The sequence below is a fragment of the Sus scrofa genome, unplaced genomic scaffold (genome assembly GCF_000003025.6).
Source record: "Sus scrofa isolate TJ Tabasco breed Duroc unplaced genomic scaffold, Sscrofa11.1 Contig559, whole genome shotgun sequence".
Classification (NCBI taxonomy): domain Eukaryota; kingdom Metazoa; phylum Chordata; class Mammalia; order Artiodactyla; family Suidae; genus Sus; species Sus scrofa.
Window position 1 is genome coordinate 1 of NW_018085247.1, and position 27,810 is coordinate 27,810.

At 39.1% G+C, this 27,810-nt stretch overlaps 1 protein-coding gene and 1 pseudogene across 1 annotated transcript; both read right to left on the minus strand.

Moving 5' to 3' along the window:
• Positions 1 to 15,236: 15,236 nt before the first annotated feature.
• LOC110258918 (olfactory receptor 14J1-like) lies at positions 15,237 to 16,599 on the minus strand. Its single transcript, XM_021082197.1, has one exon. It carries the CDS (start codon positions 16,197 to 16,199, stop codon positions 15,237 to 15,239), a length of 963 nt encoding a protein of 320 aa, XP_020937856.1. The 5' UTR covers positions 16,200 to 16,599.
• Positions 16,600 to 26,448: 9,849 nt separating this feature from the next.
• LOC100152891 lies at positions 26,449 to 27,374 on the minus strand (annotated as a pseudogene).
• Between the last annotated feature and the right edge of the window lie 436 nt (positions 27,375 to 27,810).

Here is a 27,810-nt window from a genome sequence, read left to right on the forward strand (position 1 = left end):
TTATATCTTTCGGAAGTCGCTTACCTTTCAAGATTATTTGAACCCAATTCAAAATGACGTTGTCTGAATTAAATGTTCTTATATTTTTTACAAAGGCATGCTTCACATGGGCAATGTCACCTGTGCGGTTGCACAAGACCCTTTGTTAACAGGGGCCCCTAGCTTGATTTAATGCTTGTTTTCAACATCTTGAAATTTTTTCTTTATTTTTTTGATAGATATGCATTTCTATTTTATTGGGCTGAGCCCCAAGCAAATTATGTAACTCCTCTTGTTTATTGGAGTTAAAAATTTTATAAGCTTGCTATTTAGAACTACAATTTTATGGATTTCATATTTAAATTTTATACTTGCTATTTAGAACTAGAGTTTTATATAGATTTCATATTTAAATGACCAGATTGGCTCTACTGGTCTTTGTGTAGAAAGACAAACTAGCAATTTTGTTTCACGGAGTTTTGCATAGAATACCTACTCCTTCCTTGACTTTAGTCTATGTGTTTCCTAAAATGAGTCTCTCGTATGGACCTTATAGTTGGATCTTGGTTTTTAAAATCCATTAAGATGTTCTATAATAATTTAATCCATTTATATTTATAGGATTTATGAATAGGTAAAGACTTACTCTTGCTATTTTGTTAATTATTTTCTGACTGTTTTGAAGTTCTTTTATTCATTGAACAACTAGAAATAACACTGTAAGAGTTGAAGTATATCTGTATCTACACACCTAAATCTACATCTACATATATTTTTCCCATGGATTCCTCTCTACTTCCAAACATTGATGTCTTCTCATCGTCTTCAATATAAAACCTACGTCTCTCTAGAGAGTATCCTCTCTACAGGTACACAGACTTACTTTTAGATCTTCAGAAGTGCTGTGCTGAATTGCACATCTTTGCTTTCAAATATGCCTTTCCTGCCTGGAGTGGCCTCCTTCGTCCCCTATCTTTGCCTGACCAATTGTTTCCTCTCCTTTTTTTTTTTTTTTAATTGTTTTATTTTTTTTATTTTCCCACTATACAGCAAGGGGGTCAGGTTATCCTTACATGTATACATTACAATTACATTTTTCCCCCACCCTTTCTTCTGTTGCAACATGAATATCTAGACATAGTTCTCAATGCTATTGAGAAGTTCTCAATGCAGGATCTCCTTGTATATCTATTCTAAGTTGTGTCTGATAAGCCCAAGCTCCCGATCCCTCCCCCTCCCTCCCCCTCCCATCAGGCAGCCACAAGTCTCTTCTCCAAGTCCATGATTTTCTTTTCTGAGGAGATGTTCATTTGTGCTGGATATTAGATTCCAGTTATAAGTTTTTTTTTTTTTTTTTTTTCTTGATAGGCAGGAGTCTGGACCCAGACACCTTCTCTGGCGTATGCTCAGCCAGTGATTTTGGATTTTTTTTTTTTTTTCCTATTTCTTGGGCTGCTCCCATGGCATATGGAGGTTCCCAGGCTAGGGTCAAATCGGAGCTGTAGCCACCAGCCTACACCAGAGCCACAGCAACGTGGGATCCGAGCCGTGTCTGCAACCTACACCACAGCTTACGGCAACGCCGGATCGTCAACCCACTGAGCAAGGCCAGGGACCGAACCCGCAACCTCATGGTTCTTAGTCGGATTCGTTAACCACTGCGCCACGCCGGGAACTCCTGTTTCCTCTCCTTTAAAACCTAGCCTACCTGCTACCTTCTTAGGAGGCCTTCTATGACCTTGCCCTCCCAACCTTCCCCCCATTCCATCACAAGCCCAGTTCGGGCTATGACTCTCACTGGTCTCACAGCACCTACAGTTCCTTTGACATTATCATTTATCATATTTCTATCATAGATCTCGTTAAGACAGTATTTGATAAGGGTGAAGTAAAACTAGAAACTAGGAGTCTACATAGAGGGACATTGTGCTAAGATAGGCATGGGCTAGCGAGGAAGAAATATATAAACATTTTCCAAGGAACTGTTGATAAAATTTTACTGATTGGGGGATGAGGAGAGAAAGAGGTTGTCAAAATAAAGATGACTATGATATCATAAGCTGGCATATTAGGCATATTTTTAAATAATTCTAGTGGTTTACAGTGTGGTTGGGAGGAGATAAAATAGTTTGTGGTTGAACATGCTGGTTTTGAGCTGATGCTGGAACATGTTTAGCAGACATTTGGAGATATTACATTGGGGCTCACAAGGGAGGCTATGGCTGGTGGGGGTTCCTGTGGGCCAAGGAGGAACTGCTTGGGCTTATCACCCAAGTTCTGGGGGCTCAGCAGCTAAATCCTCCCACCCTGAGAATCTTTCAAGTCCCTGCATTCCATCCAGAGCCCACCCTCATCTCCACATTCAACAGGATTAGGGGAGAGGGGAAGTCTCAGATGCCCAGGTCACATACCTCTAGAAAGATCTGCAGACCCCAGGCCTTCTCTTACCTCTGCCCTCTTCTTGGCTCCAGCAAACCTTACTCACCTTAGTAGAGGTATTAGAGGGGTCCTGATGGGGAGAAAGGAGGGAGTCATTTCAACTGGCTCCTTTCTATTAAAGTGGGAAAAAGAGGACACGGGCACAGCAGGGGAGCCTTTGAGAGCTAAAGATGGAGTGCCCTGTTAACCCTTCCTGCCCAACCAAGTAGCTGGCAAGAGCCAAAGGGCTCAGCAATAGGACTAATGTTCACAGATACTTGTAGTCCTTCACTTTCTAGTGTTCTGTTCTGCTATGGGCCCTGGGATATGACAGGAAATATTCCCTACATGATTCCCCTACCCCTTCGTGTTTTCCTTTCATATAAAATTCATGCATCTTATTTTTAAAAAGTTAATCTTGGACTTCCTGTGGTCGCTTAGCAGTAAAGACCTGATTAGCATCCATGAGGGCACAGGTTCAATCCCTGGCCTTGCTCAGTGGGTTAAGGATCTGGCATTGCTGTGAGCTGTGGTATAGGTCACAGATGAGGGTCGGGTCCATGTTGTTGCTGTGGCTGTGGTATTGGCCGGCAGCTGCAACTCTGATTTGACCCTAGCCTAGGAACTTCCATATGCTGCAGTTTGCGGCTCTGAATTGAAATCTGTCAATCAATCAATCAAACCTACATGGGAATAATTTTTAATACTATTAAAAACCAAGGACTATAATTAAAAATCTTCCAATTGTTGGCAGTCCTTCAATCTCATCAGTGATGAATAAAATCTCTATAGATATCTTCAAAAATAATGCAAACACACAATTAAACAAAACTTTCTGAAAAAAATGAGGCCTTAAAAGGGGAAGACTCTTTAGGACACTCTCTTATTCATGATGACAACATAATATTGTTGGGAATCGAACCAAAGTTGGTAATTAGTATGGTGATTCTAATGACAACAAAGATGATATTGACTGTAGTAAAGCTGATGGTGAGGCTCTTCATTGTTAAACTGGTGACGCAAATGGCAGTGATGGTCAGAATGGTGCTAATGAGGGCACTAGATGACCAAGTTTCAATAGTATCAGTGTTCCAAGGCAACCGAAAGAACAGCTCATCCAATCCACCCTTCAGGATGTTATATTTTTATAATATATCTTTTTCTATATTATCATGCAAAATATATTTCCTTTGACATATTACTGACATAGTCTTTTGAAATAATAATAATATAATGTATAATACATACACCAAACTCTGGAATGTATAAATAATCCTGTAGCTTGTGTGGGACTTAGAACCTAGTTTTCCTAATTTCTAGTTAGTATTCTTTCCAATATACCATATTTGCTCTGTGACAGCCTTCCTATTAACTGACTCTGTAAATGTGGTGGTGAAGAGTGGGGATTCTCCCCCAGATGTTTGTTTATGGTCATTTCGTTTATTGTTCCTAATCCCAAGAGCTCTCTATGCCCCAAACCCTTTTTAGTGAACTCTTCACATCCTTATTTCTCAGACTGTAAATAAAAGGATTGAGAGTGGGAGTTACCAGGGTATACATGACAGCAGCAACCAGCTCCCAGAGGAGTGAGAGGTGGATGGGGGCTTCAGGTAGGTGGCAAAGACCATGCTGTAGAAGAGGATGACCACGGAGAGGTGGGAGCTGCATGTGACCAGGGCTTTCTTTTTCCCCTGTGCTGATGGAGCCTTAGCTACAGCATGTAAAATATGAACATAAGAACTTACGGTGCAGAGGAGAGGGCTGATTCCTAAAAGTCCTGCCAGAACCATCATCAGGTTCTCATTGAGGTGGGCATCAGAACAAGAAAGTTGAAAGAGTGGGCCAAAATCACAGAAAAAGTGGGGAATCTCTTGATGAGTATAGAATGCTAGTTGGGATAGCAAGAGGGCATGGACAAGAGAAACAGAGAGGGCCACCCCCATGACCCACCCACCAGCAGTCCACATCTGCCAAGAGTCATTATGAGTGGATAGTGCAGAGGATGGCAGACGGCAGCATAGCGGTCGATAGCCATGACAGTCAAAAGCAGGTTGTCCATATCAGCAAAACAGCAAAGAAATATAATTGTGCCAGACATTCAGAGAATGTGATTGATCCATTGTTGGTCCATAAAGCTTCCAGCATTTTGGGGGCTGTGGTGGTAGGGAAGCAGAGATCGACCAGAGAGAGCTGACTGAGGAAGAAGTACATGGGGGTGTGGAGGCAGATGTCAGCACCAATAGCCAGCAGAAGTAGCAAGTTTCCCAAGAGACCCAACAAGTAGAGGGCCATGAAGAGACCGAAGAGGAACTGTCATTTGTCTGGGTCACTCAGCAGCCCTGACAGGACAAAGTCAGGGTTCTTGCTGCAGTTCATTCTGGTCCTGATGTCTAGAAGAAAGGAATCCGCATGAATAGTATTCATTACTCTGAACTCCTGAGATGGACAGCACTTGGATCTTGTCTGTGCTAGTGGGTTCCTTTATACAACTAATGTGAAGAGTGAAGAAAAGAAATTAAAATAGCAGTAAGAGGGACGATATTTGGATTTTTTGAAGGAGGCACAAAGATGAGGGAATGAATGGAACAACAGAAGCTTCCTGGAGTTCTTTATGTGTAAAAGAGGTTTCTTCAACTTTTAATTATTGGATGCTGTCATTACTTGTTTGTGAATCAGTTTTCATTACCAGACATGAGTCTTTCAAGGCACAGACTGCATCTCAGTATTTGGCATAATGCTTGGAACATAGTAGGAACTCAGTAGATGCTCCTACCCATCTACACAGTCTTGAGTCTAGTTTAAGCTGTTGTTAATGACTAGAGTATTGCTAGCTTCCTAAGTGGTTTAATATGTCCACTCTTGCCTCATTTAATGTGTTCTCCACACTGCCACCAGAAAAATCTTTTCAAAGAAGAAAATCTGGTCATGTCTCTTACTTGTTTCAAAACAGGTGTCTGGAGCACCATTGGTCTTATTAAAAATCCCCCGCCATGTCTAACAAAGCTCAATGTGTTTTGACCTTGAGATATCTCAGCAGCCTCATCTTACTCTATAGTCCTCTCATGCTCTGCTCCTCAGCCCCTCTGGCTGCATTCGACCCCCTCCTGGGTGCTGTATTCCTTTTCCTCATCCTGAGCCAACTCCTTGCCAACCCTTTCAGTCTCAGGTCATTTGGTGGCTTTCTTAGGGAAGTTTTCTCTTGCCTTTTGATCAAGTCAAACCTACCTTTTATATAACTTTATAACTTTTGGAAAATCACTGCAGTTGTAATGCGGACCATGTAATTCATATTTATTTTGTTAAAATATTTATTTAAGATTTTTTTTTGGTCTTTTTTTCCTTTTAGGGCCACACCACGGCATATGGAGCTTCCCAGGCTAGGGGCTTAATCAGAGCTGTTGCTGCTGGCCTACACCAGAGCCACAGCAACGCCAGATCTGAGCCACATCTGTGACCTACATACACCTCAGCTCACTGTAACACTGGATCCTTAACCCACTGAGTGAGGCCAGGGATCGAACCCTCAACCTCATGGTTCCTAGTCAGATTTGTTTCTGCTGCACCACAACAGGAACTCTTGTTTGAGATATTTAGTTACCGTTAGACTTCCTGACAAGGCTATGAAGTGCATTATGACAAATATTGCATATAGTTTTCTTCTCCCTTGCATCCTTGGTGTTTGGCATCCATAAGACAATGTTTGTCACAAAATAACTAAACAAATTAATTAATTGAGACTGAAGATAGGAGAGGGCAATATGTTGTCCTCCCCTTGTGCTGAAGTGTCCTTCATTCCATTTCAACAGTTTACGAATAACAGTTTTTCCTCCATATACTCTTCTAATAATATGGGCCAGAAACATTGTTTCATCTTTTTATCTTTTTACTTTGTCCCCTAAAATCCAGACTACTAATATATTGCTTTTTTCCAACAACAAAATGATCCTCATTTTGTCTTTTTCTCACCATTTTCACATTTACCTTCTTTGGAATTTTTCCCATCAACTCACTCCTGGTTTATTTTGTCAGCAGTTTTAGTGGCTTCATTGATTCTCTTTCAACTATTAACATCCGTGCTACAAGCATTTTCCAAAAAATGTACAACTTTCTGCTTTTGGCCTTATTATTCCTTTCTCAAGTATCTCTGATGTCTTATTTTCTTTTTTTGTGTTTTGTTTTTTTTTTTTTGTCTTTTCGGGACACACCCACAACATATGGAGGTTCCCAGGCTAGGGGTCGAATTGGAGCTGTAGCTGCTGGCCTACACCACAGCCACAGTAATGAAGGATCCGAGCTACATCTGCGACCTACACCACAGCTCATGGCAATGCCAGGTCCTTAACCCACTGAGCAGGGCCAGGGATTGAACGTGCATCCTCATGGATGCTAGAGGGATCTGTTTCTGCTGAGCCATGATGACAACTCCTATTGTCTTATTTTCTAATGTGGCACTTATACCTATCTGTGCCTGGTTATCAAGAACTTCTACTTTTTTATTCACCTATCAATAAACATGATTTTCCACTACTCATCACTATTTAATCTCTTCTCTTCTTGGGGCAATCACTTCATAGCTCCATGTATATGATTATTTATGCTTTTACACACTGTTATGTAGATAAGATAATCTAGCCCTTAATTGAATATTGTATTAAGGTGTTTCTAATCTTTATGACATACACGTTTTCTCTTATTAATTATATTATAAATACCTTCAGAGTAGGAATCACATTTTCCTTTTAAAAGTCCTTTAAACTAACAGTCAAAATTTGAGCGTAAGGCCTGTCCAAAACTTACCATCCAATTGCTTCTCTCTAATTATATGGCACAGTTTCCTTTTATTTTTCCATTACATCATACATCTAGTAACTCTTTAAATGTGCCAGTGGATAATTGATTTAGGATAAAGGGAAATAATCTTTTCCCTCTTTATGCAGAGCATTTGTTAATACTTGGGAAAGAGCTTCTCTAACTTTGACCTGGAGAGCTAGTGAAGTTACAGGTTTCTGGGCTCTCTCCCCCATAAAATAGGTTTTAGGAGGATTTTTAAAATTGGAAGCTGGGGGAGTTTCCCTTTTCCTATAAGATTAAGGCTTCTCTTACTTCTTTGTCTCTTAAGAACAATACTTCCTTCAGCTCAGACATAACTGCTTCTCTCCCATTTTTTCATCTTTTCCCAAGTTGGATCTTCTTGATGGTTTTGCTTGAATTATCTTACTGCTGTTGTATCCATCTCCAGGTAATTCACCTGAAAAATAATCACTGATGTTGTGTCTCAGATCAGATGTGGTTAAGAACTGAGGTTTTGTGAATTTTCAGCATCGAAAATATAGGAGGTCTTACCTATGTAAAAGTGTGAAGTCCTAATGTTGTAAAATTTCAGTCTCAAACAGACAATATCCTAATATTTTACTGTGTCCGCCTCAGCCTTCTCCAGCTACTCGTCCACTTCTCTTAAGATATTTCCTACTGCTAGACTGATTTACATACAGATTTGGAAATGGATACAGATCTAGCCCCTGAGTGCAGAACTTCCATCCACTATGTTCCACTCGGAAGTCTGGCCTATTATACTGTTTGTCAAGTGCTACCTTTCACACTTACCTACTAGCTTTCCTAATCTTCATTCCATGAGTGATGGTGTTGGATATATGTATTTTATCCAGTGCTCTTATAAAGCAAGTGGGAGAGTCCAGAGAACCCAGGATCCTTTGCCTACATTTGGTGAGATGACGTCCACAGATAGTGAAGATCTGAATATTAACAGTCTTCATCTCTCTTAGGATTGGAAGGGGTTGGCTTGCATTAGGAATCTTTTTTGTCCTTGGAGACTGCCACCAGATTTACTCATTAGTGGCAAATCCGGAGGAATTTTCCATTGAGAAAATTGTCTATACATGGTGTTGAGGAATAGAATCGACGGTTAAACAGAAGTCTGCTATTAAGAATGACTTGGGGAGTTTCCATTGTGGCTCAGCGGGTTAAGAACCCCATATAGTGTCCCTGAGGATGTGGGTTTGATCCCTGGCCTTGTTCAGTGTGTTAAGGATTTATCATTGCTGCCAGCTACAGCGTAGGTCACAGATGTGGCTCAGATCTGGCGTTGCTATGGCTGTAGCGTAGGCTGGCAGCTGCAGTACTGATTTGATCCTTGGCCTGGGGACTTCGATATGCCAAAGGTGTGGCCATTAAAAAAATAGAAGGACTTGGAAGTCAAATCAGAAAGATAGTTAAAAATTCACATTCGCTCTGTGGTTACTGCTCTGTCCTTAAGTCAGTTTATCTTGAAGAGGTGCACATGTGGCCATAACATTTCCTAACCCTTAAAGAACATAGGGCTGCTTATATCTTTCTGTATTAGTGTTTTTGTTTTCTTAGGATAGATACCCATAGTGGAATTGCTGGATTATATGGTAGGTTTATTTTTAATTTGGGGCCAGACTTTTATACTGTTTCCATATTTGTTGTACCCACTATATGAGGGTTCCCTTTTCTTCACATTGTCACTAACATGTTTTATTTGTTGTCTTTTTGGTAATGCTCATTCTGACAGGGATGAAGTGATGTCTCATTGTAGTTTGAATATGCATTTCTCTGATGATTAGTGATGTTGGATATATTCCTGCGTTCGTTGGCTATCTGTATGTCTTTTTTGGAAGAATGTCCATTCAGATCCTCTGCCCATTTTTTAATCAGTTTAGTTGTTTTTTTTTTTTTTTTTTTTTTTTAATATTTCTTGGGCCGCTCCCGAGGCATATGGAGGTTCCCAGGCTAGGGGTCCAATCGGAGCTGTAGCCACCGGCCTACGCCAGAGCCACAGCAACGCAGAATCCGAGCCGCGTCTGCGACCTACACCACAGCTCACAGCAACGCCGGATCGTTAATCCACTGAGCAAGGGCAGGGATCGAACCCGCAACCTCATGGTTCCCAGTCGGATTCATTAACCACTGCGCCACGACGGGAACTCCATTAATCAGTTTGGTTGTTTTTGATGTTGAGTTATATGACTTCTTTTTCTGTTCTTTTTCTGTTTCTTATGAAATATCTTCTATTCACTGTCTTTCATTTTCCTTCACTATATGAAGGTTTTTTTTCAGTGTCATGTAGCCCCACTTAATTATTTTTGCTTTGTTGCCCTGGCCTGAGGTGACATCAAAAAATGTTGCTAAGGAGTTCCTGTCGTGGTGCAGTGGTTAACGAATCCGACTAGGAACCATGAGGTTGCGGGTTCGATCCCTGCCCTTGCTCAGTGGGTTAACGATCTGGCGTTGCTGTGAGCTGTGGCGTAGGTTGCAGACGTGGCTCGGATCCCGCGTTGCTGTGGCTCTGGCATAGGCCGGTGGCTACAGCTCCGATTGGACCCCTAGCCTGGGAACCTCCATATGCGGTGGGAGCGGCCCAAGAAATAGCAACAACAACAACAACAACAACAAAAAGACAAAAGACAAAAAAAAAAAAAAAAAATGTTGTTAAGACCAATTCAAAGAGAATACTGCCTATGTTTTCTTCTAAGAGTTTTATGGTTTCAGGTCTTACATTACGTGTTTAATCCACTTTGAGTTAACTTTTATATATAGCATGAGAAAAATGGTCCATTTTGATTCTTTTTCACATAGCTCTCCAGTTTTCCAAGCCCTGTTTCTTGAAGAGGCTGTCTTTTCCCAATTGTATATTCTTGTCTTCTTTGTTATAGATTAATTGACCAAATGAGTGAGGGTTTATTTCTCAGCTCTCTATTCTGTTTCATTGATCTATACATCTGTTTTTATGCCACTATCACATTGTTTTGACTACAGTAGCTTTGTAATATTATTTGAAATCAGGGAGAATAATATGTCCAGCTTTGTTCTTGTTTCTTGAGATTGCTTTGGCTATTTGGGGTCTTTTGTGGTTCTATACAAATTTTAGGATTATTAGTTGTAGTTCTGTGAAAAATTCCATTGGTATTTTGGTAGAGATTCCATTGAATCTGTAGATTGCTGGTAATTTCCGTGGGCAGTTGGGTTTGGTGTCAGGGTCTAGTTTTGCAAGAGGCCACTTCCTGAGCTATGAGGTACCAGAGTGGGGAGAGTGTTTCCCTGGGTGAGAAATAGTAGGATAGGACTGCTGACTTGGTTCTCTTCCCATGTGATGCTGTAAGACCCAGGTCTCTACTGTTGCCTGGGTTCTCTGATCAGGCTTCCTAGACTTTTGGAACTGGGTATTATACTGATCCATAGGCGAGGGTATGAATTAGCTTCTCTGCCCTGGCAGTTCAGCCAAATTGGCCCTAGGGTCTGCACATTTTGTTGTTTGTGTCCTGAATGAGGCAATACTCTGCACTGAATTCCCTGACCAAAGGGTGCCATTGGCTTGCTCTGTAGATGGGGAATGCCATGGGTTGTATTCTTGGTTCAAATCCACTCTAAGCAGGGCTGTTATATGGGCTGCGCAGCTTCCCCATAGTCTAGCTAGGTTCCCTAGTTCGGGAAGCTGAAGGGTCTATTAGATAATGGATGTGGCTACCAATCTGTCTCCCTGCCTACATGGAGGGGGAGAACCAGCTCCAAGGCTAGCAAGGCTCTTCATGGACATGACTCAAGCTGACCCATATCCCAGGTTCCCTTACTGATTTCAGAGTCACTGGATTTACTCTGTAAACACTCAGCTCTGCCTTCCAGGCTTTCCACTTGAGCATCAGTGAGATATGCAGCTGTGTTGGTGTTCTGGATAGGCTTTCAGTCATGGGTGCTGGCAGCTCCATTCAGCTGTGCGCTGGGCTATGACTTGGCTCAGTGCTTAGGTGGCAGAGGCAAGCATCCTGGGGTGCATGACTGGAAAGGCTCTTCACTCGAAGATCCCAAATAGGCAGACCTGTGCCCTGACCACTTTTTTTGGACAGACTGTGCCACCTTTTTGTCTCTGAAAATGAGCAAAACTGCTAGCTGGGATTATGATTTGGGTGGTACAGGCAGCACTCTGCTTCCAAGATGCACATGCTAGTTGTTGGAAGCCCCTTCCTCTGCTCCATCACATTCCCATTCCCAGCAGTCAAGCTCTGTAGAGCCCTCTTGCGTCCCTATGGGGTAAGCCTGAAGTGGGGGTCCCATGCAGTGATCCACAATACTGGGGGAGTGGGATGTCCACCTTGATCTTTGTTTTCCCCACTGGAGAAACCATGCGCTTGAGGGAGACCTCTCAGTGTGGTGCTGCACTGACCTGGAGGAAAGGCAGTGCAGGCAGCAGGGAGCTCCTCCTCCTCCCCTTCTAATGCCATTTGTCCTGGTCTCTGTGGTGCAGGGGGCTGCTTTGGCCTCATCTCTGTGTTCTATCATTTTTTTCTGTGATGCCTTATCTATGAATAGTTGCTGGTTGTTCTCCTTGTGAGGGGGTAGAAGCTGGGAATTATCTATGTTTTCTTCTTGGTGATATCACTCTTCTAGAATAATTTTGAATATTTTATCTTTTAGCTTTTATGTTATATTTAAGGTGATTTAATCACCACCATTATAGTATTATCCTGAATTTGATGGTTTTATTTTTTATTATAAATTTATCTACTATTTATTGGACAACTTGCAAAGATCTGTGCAACACATCAAACACATTATCTGAATTGTTTTTCAAGGTAAGTGTTGCATCCATGTCTTACATACAAGTTTCAGAAAAAATAAGCACTTGCCCCTGATTACACTGATAGGGAGAAGGTAAACCATAATTTGATTCTAATCTGTCCCTGACCAGCTCAAAAGCAAGGAAAATAAATAAAAGTTTTAAGTTTAAAAAGTAAGCGATAAAACTCTTTATTTACAGAGAACAATGTGTAATAGAAATTTGAATGACCCTGTAAAGATCATTTAGAAGTTACAAGTAAATATGGAAGATGAATGAATATAAAGTTAATGTACAAAAATAAATTGAACTTTTTTTTTTTTTTTTTTTTGTCTTTTTGCCATTTCTTGGGCTGCTCCCGCAGCATATGAAGATTCCCAGGCTAGGGGTTGAATCGGAGCTGTAGTCACCGGCCTACGCCAGAGCCACAGCAACACAGGATCCGAACCGTGTCTGTAACCTACACCACAGCTCATGGCAATGCCGGATCCTTAACCTACTGAGCAAGGCCAGGGATCGAACCCGCAACCTCATGGTTCCTAGTCGGATTCGTTAACCACTGAGCCACGAAAGGAACTCCAAATTGAATTTCTATATACTGATCACAAAAGTTAGACAATTAAATTTTAATATTACTGTTTACACAATATCAAAATCATAGAAATAAATCAAATCAAAGCTGTGTAAACCTCTATATCCAAAAGTATGTATCATTTCTGATAGAATTTTTAAGATCCCATATAAAAGCAAAAATTTTCTATTCGTAAATTAGAAGATACATTCTTTTAAGAAAACAGTTTAGTTTTTTTTCTTATGCTTTAATGGTATATTTTGTAATTAAAGAAGAATGTGTGTACCATACTGAGAGGAGCAATAGCATTGAGCCAGTAGACTTAGAAGAAAAGGTTTTGAAATCCTCTGGTAAGTTCAGTGGGGATAAGAAGACAGTTCAGTTTGATTTATGGATTCAATGTACTACAGTCAAAAATCTTCATAGGTATATTTTAAAAATCAAAAACCTGATTCTAAAACATATGGATAAGCAAAAGATCTGGAGTAGATAAAATCTTGAAGAATAGAATTAGAAAACTCACACTATCCAATATAAAAATGACTGTGTAGCTACAGTAATTAGTAGAACTTGATAGAATAAGTATAAAAACATAGATCAATTGAACACTTGAGAGAACCTCACACACATACAATTCCTAGTTTATTACAAAGGCACCAACTGAAATTTTTTATGGGTAGAAATTTGTTTCCAATTAATTATGGTATTTAATTGGATATCAATGAGTGAAATGACCAATGACACTAATTTTAATTTCCATCATAATGATTATTTTCCAATGGATTATAGAACTAACTATGAAAGGCAAAACAATAAAGCTTCTGAGGTGTAGCATTGGTATTATTTTACAATCACTTTTTCTGTTTAAAAGTTTCTATTTTTATTATTCTTTAGTTTCAGGATGATTTAACTAAGTTGCGTTCATTTTACATATACTGACCAATTTTTGTGGTTCTCCCCAAACCTGAACATCTGTGTTTTTAAGAATTCTGGGGAAAAAGTCTTAAAAGTTATTTCTGTGGATATTTATTCTCATACAGTCTCTCAATACATGGACACTGGATCTTTCTCGAACTATTGTTAGACAAATATTAAACTCTGCCCCCCCATCTTCATGACTCCTAAGTCTTTTACATTAACAAAAAAAAATATTTCCTTTTTTCTCCATTTTTCTGGGAAGTTCTTGAGTCTGTCAACAAATTGTCTTTTCCTGCATTTTATCTTCTTTTTATTTTATTTATTTATTTATTTATTTTGTTTTTTTTGCTATTTCTTGGGCTGCTCCCACGGCATATGGAGATTCCCAGGCTAGGGGTCGAATCAGAGCCGTAGCCACCAGCCTACACCAGAGCCACAGTAACGCGGGATCCGAGCCACGTCTGCAACCTATACTACAGCTCACGGCAATGCCGGATCATTAACCCACTGAGCAAGGGCAGGGACTGAACCCACAACTGTATGGTTCCTAGTCGGATTCATTAACCACTGCGCCACGATGGGAACTCCTTATCTTCTGCTTATACTATCCATTAAGTTTTAATTTTGGGTCACTATATATTGTATTTATATCAAATTTTTGTTATTTTTCATATGTGCTTTTTTTTTTTTTTTGTCTTTTTGCCTTTTCTAGGGCCGCACCTGTGGCATGTGGAGGTTCCAGGCTAGGGGTCTAATCGGAGCTGTAGCTGCCAGCTGTAGCTGCTGAGCCATGTCTGCGACCTACAGCACAGCTCACCGCAATGCTGGATCCTTAACGCACTGAGCAAGGCCAGGGATCAAACCCGCAACCTTATGGTTACTAGTTGGATTCATTAACCACTACACCACGATTGGAACTCCTCATATATGCCTTTTTAAAACATATTATTTTAGTTATGTTTTTATTTCTTCTTATATACATTCTGTGAGTCACTGATTGTTGTACTATGTAAACTTCTCACTCACATAATACAATTGACATAGTGAGATTTCCCATGGTGACCATTGTGTATTACTAGTTAAAGCCCTGCCAGATGAATAGGACAGTAGCTGGATCCTTAAACAGCCAGAGATTGTTGAACCAGGTGCTTCTTCTGTGTGATTAAATGCTATGTAATATTCCAAACTTGATTGTAACTCAGGGAAAAAAAAAAGAATTTTCTATACCTTGGTAGAAATGAGCCAGGAAAGGGGTTCCCATTGTGGTTCAGTGGTTAACGAATCTGACTAGGAGCCATGAGGTTGAGGGTCCGATCCCTGGCCTTGCTCAGTGGGTTAAGGATCTGGCGTTGCTGTGGCTGTGGAGTAGGCTGGCGGCTACAGCTCCATTTTGACCCCTAGCCTGGGAACCGCCATATGCTGTGGGAGTGGCCTCAGAAAAGGCAAAAAGGCAAAAAAAAAAAAAAAAAAGAAAAAAAAAGAAAAGAAAAGAAAAAAAAAAGGAAATGAGCCAGGAAGGAAAATTAATTTGGGGTCTTTGGAATTAAAGTAATTCACCATTTTACCATACATGGCGTTGTGGGGTGAGATATAAATCTATTGCTTTTAAAAGAGTAATTTTTGTAATAACTCTGTGTCAATGTTTTCTTTAACTAAAAGACAGTCTATTCGTGTGATTTTCCTCATAACGAGTTCTGTTTGAGCTTTAATTTCTTGATTGACTCTGTTATGTTTTTCCAGTAGATTGTGATTTGTCTCTTAATGAGGAAGGGATAGACGTGACTCAGCAAAAGAGGTAGCTTTTCTTCTTTTAACAACCCTTTGTAGAGCTGCCTTCATGGCTTTGTTTCTCAGGCTATAGATCATCGGATTAAGTGTGGGAGGCAGAACAGTATAAAAAAGAGTAAGCAAAAAGTCTAATGCAGTTGGAGAGTCAGAATGTGGCTTCAGAAACTCAAAGGCACCAGTAGAGAGAAACAGTGTGACCACAGCTAGATGGGGGAGGCAAGTGGCAAAGGCCTTGGCTCTCCCCTCGGCAGATGGGATCCTCAGCACAGTAGAGAATATGCGTGTGTAGGAGAATCCAATGGAGAGGAAGCAAAGAAGTACCACCAAGGACAGAAAGGCCGTGACCCCAAGCTCACTGACATATTCATCAGAACAGGCGAGTTTTAGGAGCTGGGGAACCTCACAGAAGAACTGGTGGATGACGTTGGCACCACAGAAGTGGATGGAGAAAGTAGCAGATGTATGCATAACTCCAGAGACGACTCCACTGATCCAGACGGCTAGGATTCCGTGAATACAGGTGTTGACATTCATGATGATTTCATAGCGCAGGGGAAGGCAGATGGCCACGTAGCGATCATAGGACATCACTGTGAGCATGGCCAGCTCAGCAGATGCACAGAGAACAAAAGCCAGACATTGCAGTATGCATTCCCAGAGGGAAATACTGCTAGTATGCCTGAAAGAGTTACAAATGGACCTTGGTACCGTCACAGAGATATAGCATATATCTAAGAAGGAAAGATGTTTGAGGAAGAAATACATAGGGGAGTAGAGACTGTCATCCATGGAAGTTGCAGCGATAATGAGTGTGTTGCCAGTTAAAGCCACTAAGTATAAGACTAAGAACAGAGAGGCCCATAAGACTTCTAGCTCAGGCTTGGCAGAAAATCCCATGAGGAGAAACCCACTCACTGTAGTGAAATTGGCCATGTTCCTTCTCAGTTTCCAAGGAGGCTGCTGGCTGCAAGAGAAAGTGGAAACCTATAGAAATTAAGCTTTGTTATTTAGCAATATAATCCACTTACTCAGGGATGTTAAGGCAGGAAGGCAGGATCATTAGTACATCACTGTAAATGCTATGTAGCTGTGTATACTAATAATTATATTGAACAATTTTAAGTACTCTGATTTAAGCATAAGAATTAAGTGAAGTAGATTATGAATTTTAATGTCATCCATTTCAGGCAAAGGGAAGAAAATATTTTATTATTGGGAAATAATAGTGCATCATAATTTTATGTACACTAAAATTTTCACCAAGTTCAGACACAAACTCATATTTATAAATAAGTATTTGATGTGACTATTCTTTCTCATTAGTTATTATATCTATTTGTACCACCAACTGATTATTAAATTGCAATTTTTTAGTTTCATTTCATGTACGAGAGAACAAATTCTCAATGCTTTTTTAAAGAATTCTTTGAGGAGTTCCCATCGTGTTGCAGTGGTTAACGAATCTGACTAGGAACCATGCAGTTGTGGGTTCAGTCCCTGCCTTTGCTCAGTGGGTTAATGATCTGGCGTTGCGGTGAGCTGTGGTGTAGGTTGCAGATGTGGCTCGGATCCCACGTTGCTGTGGCTCTGGCGTAGGCCAGCGGCTACAGCTCTGATTCGACCCCTAGCCTGGGAACCTCCATATGCCTCAGGAGCAGCCCAAGAAATGGCAAAAAGACAAAAAACAAAAACAAAAACAAAAAAAAACCCCAAAGAATTCCTTGAAGAAATAAGTAATACTAAAAATGAAAAGCACATTTTTATTGACATTTTCTTATTTGCATTATGATATACAAATGATCGTTACCTTCAACATAAAATACCACATAAATTGATCCAAAAAATTTGAACTTCCTATTAGGAAATGGCAAAAGGCCAGAGTCTTTCTGGTACAATGTTTAAAAGGAAATAAAAGATTGGTAAACATCTAAAAATTATTTAATCCTTTGCTTTTTTTTTTTTTTTGTCCTTTTGCCACCTCTTGAGCTGCTCCTGCGGCATAGGGAGGTTCCCAGGCTAGGGGTCTAATCAGAGCTGTAGCCGCTGGCCTACACCAGAGCCACAGCAACACGGGATCCGAGCCGTGTCTGCGATCTACACCACAGCTTATGGCAATGCCGGATCCCCAACCCACTGAGCCAGACCAGGGACCAAACCCGCAACCTCATAGTTCCTAGTCGGATTCCCTAACCACTGAGCAACGACAGGAACTCCTAATCCTTTGCTCTTAATTACATAAAAATTAAAGCAAGAATGAGATATAATTATCAGTAATTCAGAAATTATTAGTGATAGAAAAGAGTCACTTTTCTTCAGTGAAATTGCAAAGCTCTTGTAGCTTTCTACTTTCAATGTTGATCCAGAGTCTTAATTACTTTTGCTTCTTTGATCTCACTGAGTATGTTTTCTCTGTACCCTACTTTCTGTCTTTTAACAAATGAGGCATTGGAATTCTTATGCTTCTGTCTTGTTTTTAGGTGGACATTAGTGCTTTTAAAACATAACAAAAAGTCTATAGGAAGAATTTAATAATTTATTATTATTTATTTCTGGTTGTGAAATATTTTCTGTATTTCTTTCAAAATATGGACCATGGCTTGTTACTGAATTTTCTAGTATTTCATTGATATCAGAATTTCTCCCTAAGAAATGAAAGAGACTTGAAACCTGGATGACTAGTTGTGACAGTAAGCATTTTTTCACATGCTTCTCACAATCTTTGTGTCCTTAACATTTTTTCTTTCTGGGATCTTTACTGGTCTTTATTTTGTGAAAATGGAAAATATGGTTGTTTTGCTCACATTACAATACTTCGTTATATTCTTGTTTTTTTTTTTTTTTTCATTACTGTTTTAACACTCTGTTTTAATCTCTGATATAGGTGGGATCTCACATTTCTTCTAAGTCACCGTAGGGGTCAGTAAATAACAAGAATAGAAAGATATCAAGTGGTGTCATCCTGAGGTTCATTTATCCCAAATTTATTTGCTGGTTTCAAAAAGGAAGGAATTGCTGAGAAAAGTGCAATATGTTTCTGGAACAAAGAATTTGAATCTCTCTCCTGGATTCCCAATTTTTATTAAAAAGTGCATAGTTGGTAAATTTTTAATTTTACCTTTAAAGAAATAAATGACAATGACTGGTTATATCCCAACCATTCAAATCCTGTTATTCATTTACTTTCTATTATTCAGTATAATCATCCATTTTAGACACCACGGAAACTCACCAGAGCAAATCCAGGAACTTCCTTTCTAAACTTGGGGAAAATTTCTCAGTTACTACTTAGCAGAAGGTAATTCAGATAATTTTCAGTAAAAATTTTCTGTGGAGAGGAAAATAAGGATTTCCATTCTCATAATTGGAGTTTATGCTCCTGTGTCATGACTGGAGAGATCCTCAAATGCTCTGGTCATTTGGGGCTACTTGAAAATACCCTGGGACTCAAACATGCAATTATATAGAGCTTTCCCGTGGAGTATTTTTCTGTTGATTTAATTTAATGATCACACCTAGTTATCTGGAAATTCTGATTATTTGCATTCACTGGATGAAATTGTTGAAACGCTTAGTAATTTGTGACTTATATTCTGGAAAACCCAACGTTAATGGTTAAATCTATTTTTCAGTTTGTTCATTGCAAAGTAAATGCCTATTCAGGGGAATCATGTTTGCTTTGTGTATCAATGCAAAGTTGAAGTAATTGGTAATAATCTACTGATATTTATCCTTTTCTCAGCTGTTTTAATAATTTTTATTAGAATATTATTTCCAGGAAACAATGTCTTAATCTAGTTCATCTCTGTGTTACAAACGCTGTCTGGCACTGTGCCTTATCCATAGCAGATCCTGTTAATTATCTGTGGAATCAAATTTAATTAAGTTCTAACATGTTTTTGCTCTGACAGACATACAGGAATTTTTTCTCTCCTAAGAATTTAAGTAATATAAGAACTTTAGTGATCAAATAATCTAAGCAGGTATTTTGAACTCTTAAAACAGTACGTCCAGGATGGAACACTTAGTAGGCATCTTCTGGTTGTCTGTCACTACATAACAAACTAAGTGACTTTAAACAGCAGTTTATTATTTTCTCTCTAATATGTATGGATAAGCAGTTTTTGCTTGGAATCTCATTCAGTTACGGGCAGATTTCAGCTGTGATTATAGTCACCTGAAAACTCAATTCAGATAAAAGTTCAAAATGATTCACTCACATGATGGGCAACTGATGTTGGCTCTTGGCTGAAAAGTCAACAGGGCACCTGCAGCATCTGCTTGTCATCTCTCCTTCTTTGTTGGCTTCTAACAGCACAAGAGTTAGGTTCCATGATTTATTTGTCTCTTCTTATGCTAGTAACCAAGAGCCTTTTAGTTAATGTAGCTTCATGTAGTTGTACTGCTTTTCATTTTTTTACTTATTTTTTGGCTGCACTTTTTGCATGTAGAAGTTACCGTACCGTAGTTGTGACCTGCTCCACTGCTGCAACAATACCAGATCCTTAACCGGCTACAGCATATGGGAACTTCCAGTTGTACTATTTTGTAGATCAAGTCCAATTGTTAAAATTCTTTTGTAAAATCATCTATTTATGAACAGTTAGTCTTTAATATAAATTTTAGAATCAGCAGTTCCCATTGTGGCTCAGTGGTAGGAACCCTACTAGTATCTATGAGGATGTGAGTTCAGATCCTGGCCTCACTCAGTGGGTCAGGGATAGCACGTTGCTGTGGCTGTGGTATAGGCTGGAGGCTACAGCTCTGATTTGACCCCTAGCCTGGGAACTTCATAGGCAGCAGGTACAGACCTAAAAAAGAGGAAAATAAATAAATAAATAAATAAATAAATAAATTTTAGAATCAGTATGTTGAATTCCTCACAAAATTCCCCTGGAATTTCTTAAAAGTATATTAAGTTCACTTTTGTGTGTATGCAGATACATGTTTATTTTTTTGTCTTTTTTTTTTTTTTTTTTTAATTTAGGGTCACTCCTGTGGCATATGGAGGTTCCAAGGCTAGGGGTGTAATCGGAGCTACAGCTGCCAGCCTACACCACAGCCACAGCAATGCCAGATCCCAGCTGTGTCTGCCACCTACACCACAGCTCATAGCAACGCCAGATCCTTAACCCTTTGAGCAGGGCCAGGGATGGAACCCACAAGTCCATGGATCCTAGTTGGATTCGTTTCTACTGTCCCACGACTGGAACTCCCAGATTACATGTTTATAATGTTTAATTATCTCATCTATACATGTGGATGTATTGGTATTTTTATTCAATTTTAATTTAAATCCTTGGTAACATATAAAAATCTTTGAACATTTTATTCATTTTAAAAGTGAATTTGTTTCTATTTTCATTGTATCTTAATTTGTGTATGTTGATCTTGTATCATGCAGCATTTCTTAAGATTCTAATTATGTTTCATTCTTTGTATTGTGGATTTTATGCATTTTGACAAATGTATAATGTCATGCATCCACCATTACTGTATCATACAGAATATAATTACTGCCCTAAGCATTCCCTGTGCATGAGCTCTTTATCTCTCTCTCTCCTCAAATGTCTGGCAACTGCTGATCTTTTTACTGGCTTCAGTTTTTCCTTTCCCAGAATGCCATATTCTTGGAGTCATATAATATGTAGCCTTTTCAAGACGGGCTTCTTTCACTTAACAATATGCCTTTAAGATGGCTTTGTGGTTTTTTTGTAGCTTGATAGCTATATTGTTTGAAACTGCTTAATAATTGTCCATTGTATGGATGTACCAGTTTACCCATTTACTTGTTGAAGAATAACTTGTTTGCTACAAGTTTTGGCAGTTATAAATAAACCTAATATAAACATCCATGTGCAGGTTTTTGTATAAACAGAAGTTTTCAACTCATTTGGGTAAATCTACAGGATTTTAAAAATATCCATAATAATGTACTCTTCCTTGAATAGTCTTTTTGCCTCTTCCTTTCCTCTTCTTTTATTTACTATGTAGTTTCTTATTTAATTACATTGGTTGAGACCTTCACTTATGGTAGCGGAGATGTGATAGTGGAAAACCTTTATTTTTCTTTCAAATCTTGAAGGGGTATTTCTAAAGTTTTTCATAGCACATGACATTGGCTATAGTTTTGATAGACAGGATTTTAGTAAGTTTTGCAGCTATCATTTATTAAATTTAGTTGTGCTCCTTACATTTCGAGTGTCCTGAGTGTTTTTATCATAGAAATAATTGAAATTTATCAAGCTTTTTCATGCATCTGTTGTTATACTCATGTAGATTTTTGTTGTCTACAAACCTGTGGCAGAGTCAAGCAAGAAATAAATAACATTGATAGGATATTTTGATTACTCAAGCTACAACAGAATTGCACAGAAAGATGAAAGCACAGTAGATATTAGAAAAGATCAGAAAAAAATGTAGAATGAATAAATCTTATGAGATAAATCAGAAGTTAGATTTGTCATTATCCAAGATCCATCTGATGTCCTCAAATGATCCTTGTCATTAGATATTTAAAGGGGACATTCATCTTGGCTATCCCTCTCAAAATATGACATTGTTTTTGGTTTAATATCCCAGCCAGATGGGCACATTAAAAGTATTTCACTTGGCCTTCTCTAGTATGATAGCTCATTTCTTACTGACCAAGGACATGATGAAGGAGCTTCTAGGTAGTTCATTCCCAATTTTATACCTAATTGCTGCTGAATGACTATTGGATGTGTCTGCAGTACCAAATGATACACTGTAAGTCAGGATTTAATGTGACTCTGCTTATTACCTGATCTCCCCATGCCCTCTCTGTCATGTGGGTCATGATGAGGCAATGAGGTCAAGAAACAGTGACAGTAACTGTGACATTTTACTGGGGAAGATCACAGTTTCTTGCTTCCCACTCTTGCCTTTTAACTGTAGAATTTAAGCAGTATCCTTGTTGACTGATCCCCGATTTTGCCCCTAGACACACCATAGTATATTAACCATCTCCAGAACTCTCTGTGGGTAAAGGCTTCTTGGCTGCCCCTCTGACCTCACTGTTCGTTATGGAAATTTTAACTGTCTCGATTCTGGTGGTTCACTTCTATCATCTGTCCTCTATTGTTTAAGAACTCCTTTTCCCCTGCACTATTAATGATCCAGCTCTGTAATTATCTCTTCAGTCATCCCCAGTCTACAGAGGAGAGCCTCACCACTGGATTTGGTGATTGTGGTACTCCTCTAGCAGAACATTCCTGATGATCTTGGGAAATGGTATGTCTCCTCTACGCTCTCGCATGGAATGTAAGATTCTGGTGTGTTTTCTTACCTCACATGGCATGTCCACTCCACTTTCCTGAATGTCTTTATCCTTCTCCTGCCTGCTGCCAGGGCAACTCAGTCATTTCCACACTCATCATCTCGACCACTGCCTTATCTAAGCTTTTAAGATCCACATCCCTTGGGTCCTTGCCTAAGAATCCAATGTCCCTGAGGTAAGGGATTCTAACATAAAATCCAACTTTATGCTTCAGTCTCCTAAGCACTCTCAGAATCAAGTTCCACGGTTACTACTGCTAGTATGTGCTAGCTGATACATTTAATTTTACATTTATTCTGTTTCTTCCCTCTGGACATCACAAGTTAGTCTCTGTAGAAATTTGACTCTGGGAATTAGCCTGGAATCCAGGGACAGCATCCATGATTGTCTACTATAATATGGAAGACAGAAAGTGTATCTGTTGTACCCCAAATACCTTTTTTTCTTGAAGTTTTAAAAGTATTCTTTTATTTAGAGAAGTAGAGATATATTATTTGACATTACTTGCATGATTTTTCTTTATTTGCTTTCTTGACTCATTCCATTTTTCTTAACTGCTTTACAAGGTTCTTTGTATATAATTACTATCACATGGGAATAAACCTAAGTTAGGATGCAGGAGTCCAAACATCTTGGTTCTTTTTTATTCCCCTATGACAATAACCTTAGCAAGTCACCTACCTAGTTTTTTTCCCCCTACAGAAATGAAAAATAAAACTAATAATTTAGTTTGTGAAATAAGTTTAGAATAGGAAAACCAAACAGAAAAGTAGAAGAAATTCTGTAAGTCGAAGCTTTCCATGACTATTAGCTGAGAAATAAAAATAAACCACAAGTAGGATAGAAGGTATTCCTGAGATTTTTTTTAAATCTCCCTCCACTTTTAATAACATTTCACAATAATCCTTGCCAGTTGGACCATTTGACTTCTTTTTAAATTTTTAATTCTTAAAAAAAATAAAAAAAATTTATTTCCCCAATACATTTTTTCCCTACCATACAGCATGGTGACCCAGTTAAACATACATGTATACATTCTTTTTTCTCACATTATAATGCTCCATTGTAAGCAACTAGACATAGTTCCCAGTGCTACACAGCAGGATCTCATTGCTAATCCATTCCAAAAGCTACAGTTTGGATCTATTAACCCTAGGCTCCCAATCCATCCCTCCCCCTCCCCCTTGGCAACCACAAGTCTATTCTCCAATTCCATCATTTTCTTTTCTGTGGAAAGTTTCATTTGTGCCCTATATTAGATTTAGATATAAGTAATAGCATATGGTATTTGTCTTTCTCCTTCTGACTTCCTTCACTCAGTATGAGAGTCTCTAGTTCCATCCATGTTGCTGCAAGTGGCATTATTTTGTTCTTTTTCATGGTTTAATAGTATATATACCACATCTTCCTAATCCAATCATCTGTCAATGGACCTTTGAGTTGTTTCCATGTCTTGGCTGTTGCAAATGCTATCTGTAGAAAACCCTAAGTACTCAACCCCAAAACTATTTGAACTGATCAGCAAATTCAGCAAAGCAGTAGGTTATAATATTAGCATTCAGAAATCAGTCACATTGAAATATTAGAAAAGGAATACAATGGAATACAATACTTACAATGAAATATTAGAAAAGGAATACAAAAATACAATACCTTTTAAAATCGCACCCCAAAAAATCAAATACCTGGGAATAAACCTGACCAAGGAGGTAAAATACTTATATACTGAGAACTATAAAATATTAGTCAAGGAAATTAAAGAAGATGTAAAGAAATGGAAAGCTATTCCATGCTCCTGGGTTGGAAAAATTAATGTTGTAAAAATGGCCATACTACCCAAAGCAATCTACAGATGCAATGCAATCCCTGTCAAATTATCCATGACATTTTTCACAGAACTAGAACAAACAATCCAAAAATTTATATGGAACCACAAAAGACCCAGAATTGCCAAAGTAATCCTGAGGAACAAATCCAAGCAGGAGGCATCTCTCTCCCAGACTTCAGGCAATATTTCAGAGCCACAGTGATCAAGACAGTGTGGGTACTGGTACCAAAAGAGACATACAGACCAATGGAACAGAATAGAGGACCCAAAAATAAACACAGACACCTATGGTCAATTAATCTTTGACAAAGGAGGCAAGAACATAAAATGGGGAAAAGACAGTCTTTTCAGCAAGTATTGCTGGGAAACCTGGACAGCCACATGCAAATCAATAAAACTAGAACACACCCTCCCACCACACATGAAAATAAACCCAAAATGGCTTGAAGACTTAAATATAAGACAAGACACCATCAAACTCCTGGAAGAGAACATAGGCAAAACATTCCCTGACATCAACTGTAAAAATGTTTTCTTAGGTCATTACCCCAAGGAAACAGAAATAAAACAAAAATTAAACCGAAGGGACCTAATCAAACTGACAAGCTATAGCACAGCAAAGGAAACCAAAAAGAAAACAAAAAGACAACTTACAGAATGGGGGAAAATAGTGTCAAATGATGCAACTGACAAGGGCTTAATCTCTAAAATATACAAACAACTTATACAACTCGACAGCAAAAAAGCCAACAACCCAATAGAAAAATGGGCAAAAGACCTGAATAGACATTTGTCCAAAGAAGATATACAGATGGCCAATAAGAATATGAAACAATGCTAAACATCACTAATTAACAGAGAAATGCAAATAAAAATTACTATGAGGTACCACCTCACACCAGGCAGAAATGACCATCATTAATAAGTCCACAAATAACAAATGCTGGAGAGGGTGTGGAGAAAAGGGAACCCTCCTGCACTGTTGGTGGGAATGTAAGCTGGTACAACCACTAGGGAGAACAGTATGGAGGTACCTTAGAAAACTCTACATAAAACTACCATATGACCCAGCAATCCCACTCTTGGGCGTATATCCAGACAAAACTTTCCTTAAAAAAACACATGCACCCACATGTTCATTGCAGCACTATTCACAATAGCCAAGACATGGACTTCTAAAACACATCTGTAAATAATGGTTCTTGAACTCTTTAGATGAGCCACTGGTTATTTTATGTCAGTCAAGTTATGGTAACAGTGTCATTTTCTTTAATTACTTTTTTTACCTCCATGCTTGGACCACAAGAAATCATGAAGTACATCTTAAAATTCCTCTTAAAGCATGTAAGTTAACATTTATTTTTCTTATTGTTATTATAGTCCTAAGTGAAAATCCTTAAAAATATATTAAAATTAGTAACTTGAAAGGATAATATATATAAAGAGACTTAAAAATAATACACTTCATGGGGATTATAGGCATATTTCCATATGTAAATTTAGAGATGAACACATTAGAATATGTAACAAATCAATTTTATAACCTGATATCTCAAAAACAAATTCAGCAGTGGAGTTCCATGGCTGGTGTTCCATTTGTTCAGTTTTCTATTACATAAGAATGCATTGTTCAATACAACTTGACTAAGACCCATTTATGTTTTCTTTATCTAGTTCCCTCTGTTATACATATGGTAAATGATTTGAGAACCAATATAATTTCCTATCTCAACCTTCTTTTTTTTTTTTGTCTTTTGTCTTTTTAGGGCCACACCCATGGCATATGGCGGTTCCCAGACTAGGGGTCTAATTGGAGCTGTACCTGCCAGCCTATGCCACAGCCATAGCAATGCCAGATCCGAGCTGTGCTTGTGACCAACACCACAGGTCATGGCAATGCTGGATCCTTAACCCACTGAGTGAAGCCATAGATTGAACCCGCATCCTCATGGATCTTAGGTTGGTTAACCACTGAGCCATGACAGGAACTCCAACATCTAAAGTTTCTTAATGCCGTTTTTTTGGTGCCTCAGAAGACTTCTCTAGATTTGTTCAAGTCAGAATCTTCTTTTTACCAGCTTACTCAAGGCTTCCTTTACTTCCTTGTTCCTCAAAGTATAGATGAGTGGATTTAGTACAGGAGTGACCACACTGTACATAATGGCAATGATCCTGTCCTGGTCCATGGAGCCACCTGAGGTAGTACAGATATATGTGAAAACAACAGGAGCAAAGAAAAGAAAAACTACCATGAAGTGGGAGGCACAAGTGGACAGTGCTTTATGAAGCATGCTACAAGAATGGGTCTTGAAGGAAAGATGGGTGATAATGTAGCCATAGGAGAGAAGTGTTAGAAAGAATGGGCCCATGGCAATTGTCCCTGTAACAGTGTTGAGCAGCCACTGGTTAAGCTCAATGTTCCCACAGGCCAGCTTGAGCAAAGGCTTAATATCACAGAAGAAGTGATGGATATGGTTGGAACCACAGAAGTGTAAGCGAGAGGTCATTATGGAGTGCATCAGGGCATGGAAAAAACCAATGACCCAAACAGTGACAGCCATTTGAGTACAGACCCGAGGATTCATGATAAGAGTGTAACGAAGTGGTTTGCAGATAGCCACAAAGCGGTCAAAAGCCATCACGGCCAACAACAGGGCCTCTGTGCTGCCAGGAAGTGGAAGAAATGAAGCTGGCTTATGCATCCCCAGAAAGAAATTTCTTTGTGTGAGGAGAGGAAGTTCCCCAGCATCTTTGGCAGCGTCACTGTGGAGTAGCAGATATCTAGACAGGACAGGTTTCCCAGGAAGAAATACATAGGAGAATGGAGTCTTGGCTCAGAGATGACAACCATCAGGATGGCTCCATTCCCAGCCACGATGACCAGGCAAACTGCGAGGAAAAGCACGAAGAGCAAAGGCTGCAGTTCTTGGATGTCTGTCACTCCGAGGAGAAGAAATTCAGTGACCGATGTTTGATTGGGCATCACTTAAAAGCAAAGACAGAAGAGTATATGGAATACCATCTCTGCTGGAAATTAGAATCCTCCAGCTGAGGATTTTTCCATCCTGGACAACATTTTGAGGGCGAGCATTGTTGTTGTAAATAGTCCCAGCACAAAGGTTTTACAGTATTTGGAGTGTTAGCTTATAAAATGCAAAGGTTATGTTACTCACCTACCTGTTTTTCTTCATTAGATTTATCATAGTATTTTTGTTTATTAGCTGTTACTCACCTACCTGTTTTTCTTCATTAGATTTATCATAGTATTTTTGTTTCTCCCAGGGATTCAGAGCCTGTTGCCATCCTACCATCTGATGTGACTGCGAACTTGTACTTTCTGATACAAGTTGCCTTTTCTTATCCTAAGTCAGCTGTAACAGAGAGTAAATTTTAAACTACTCCACTACACCACTATCTCT

What these genes read in the sequence shown, in the direction of transcription:
- LOC110258918 (XM_021082197.1), bottom strand. Translation starts at nt 16,199, where the DNA reads ATGGCCAATTTCACTACAGTGAGTGGGTTTCTCCTCATGGGATTTTCT.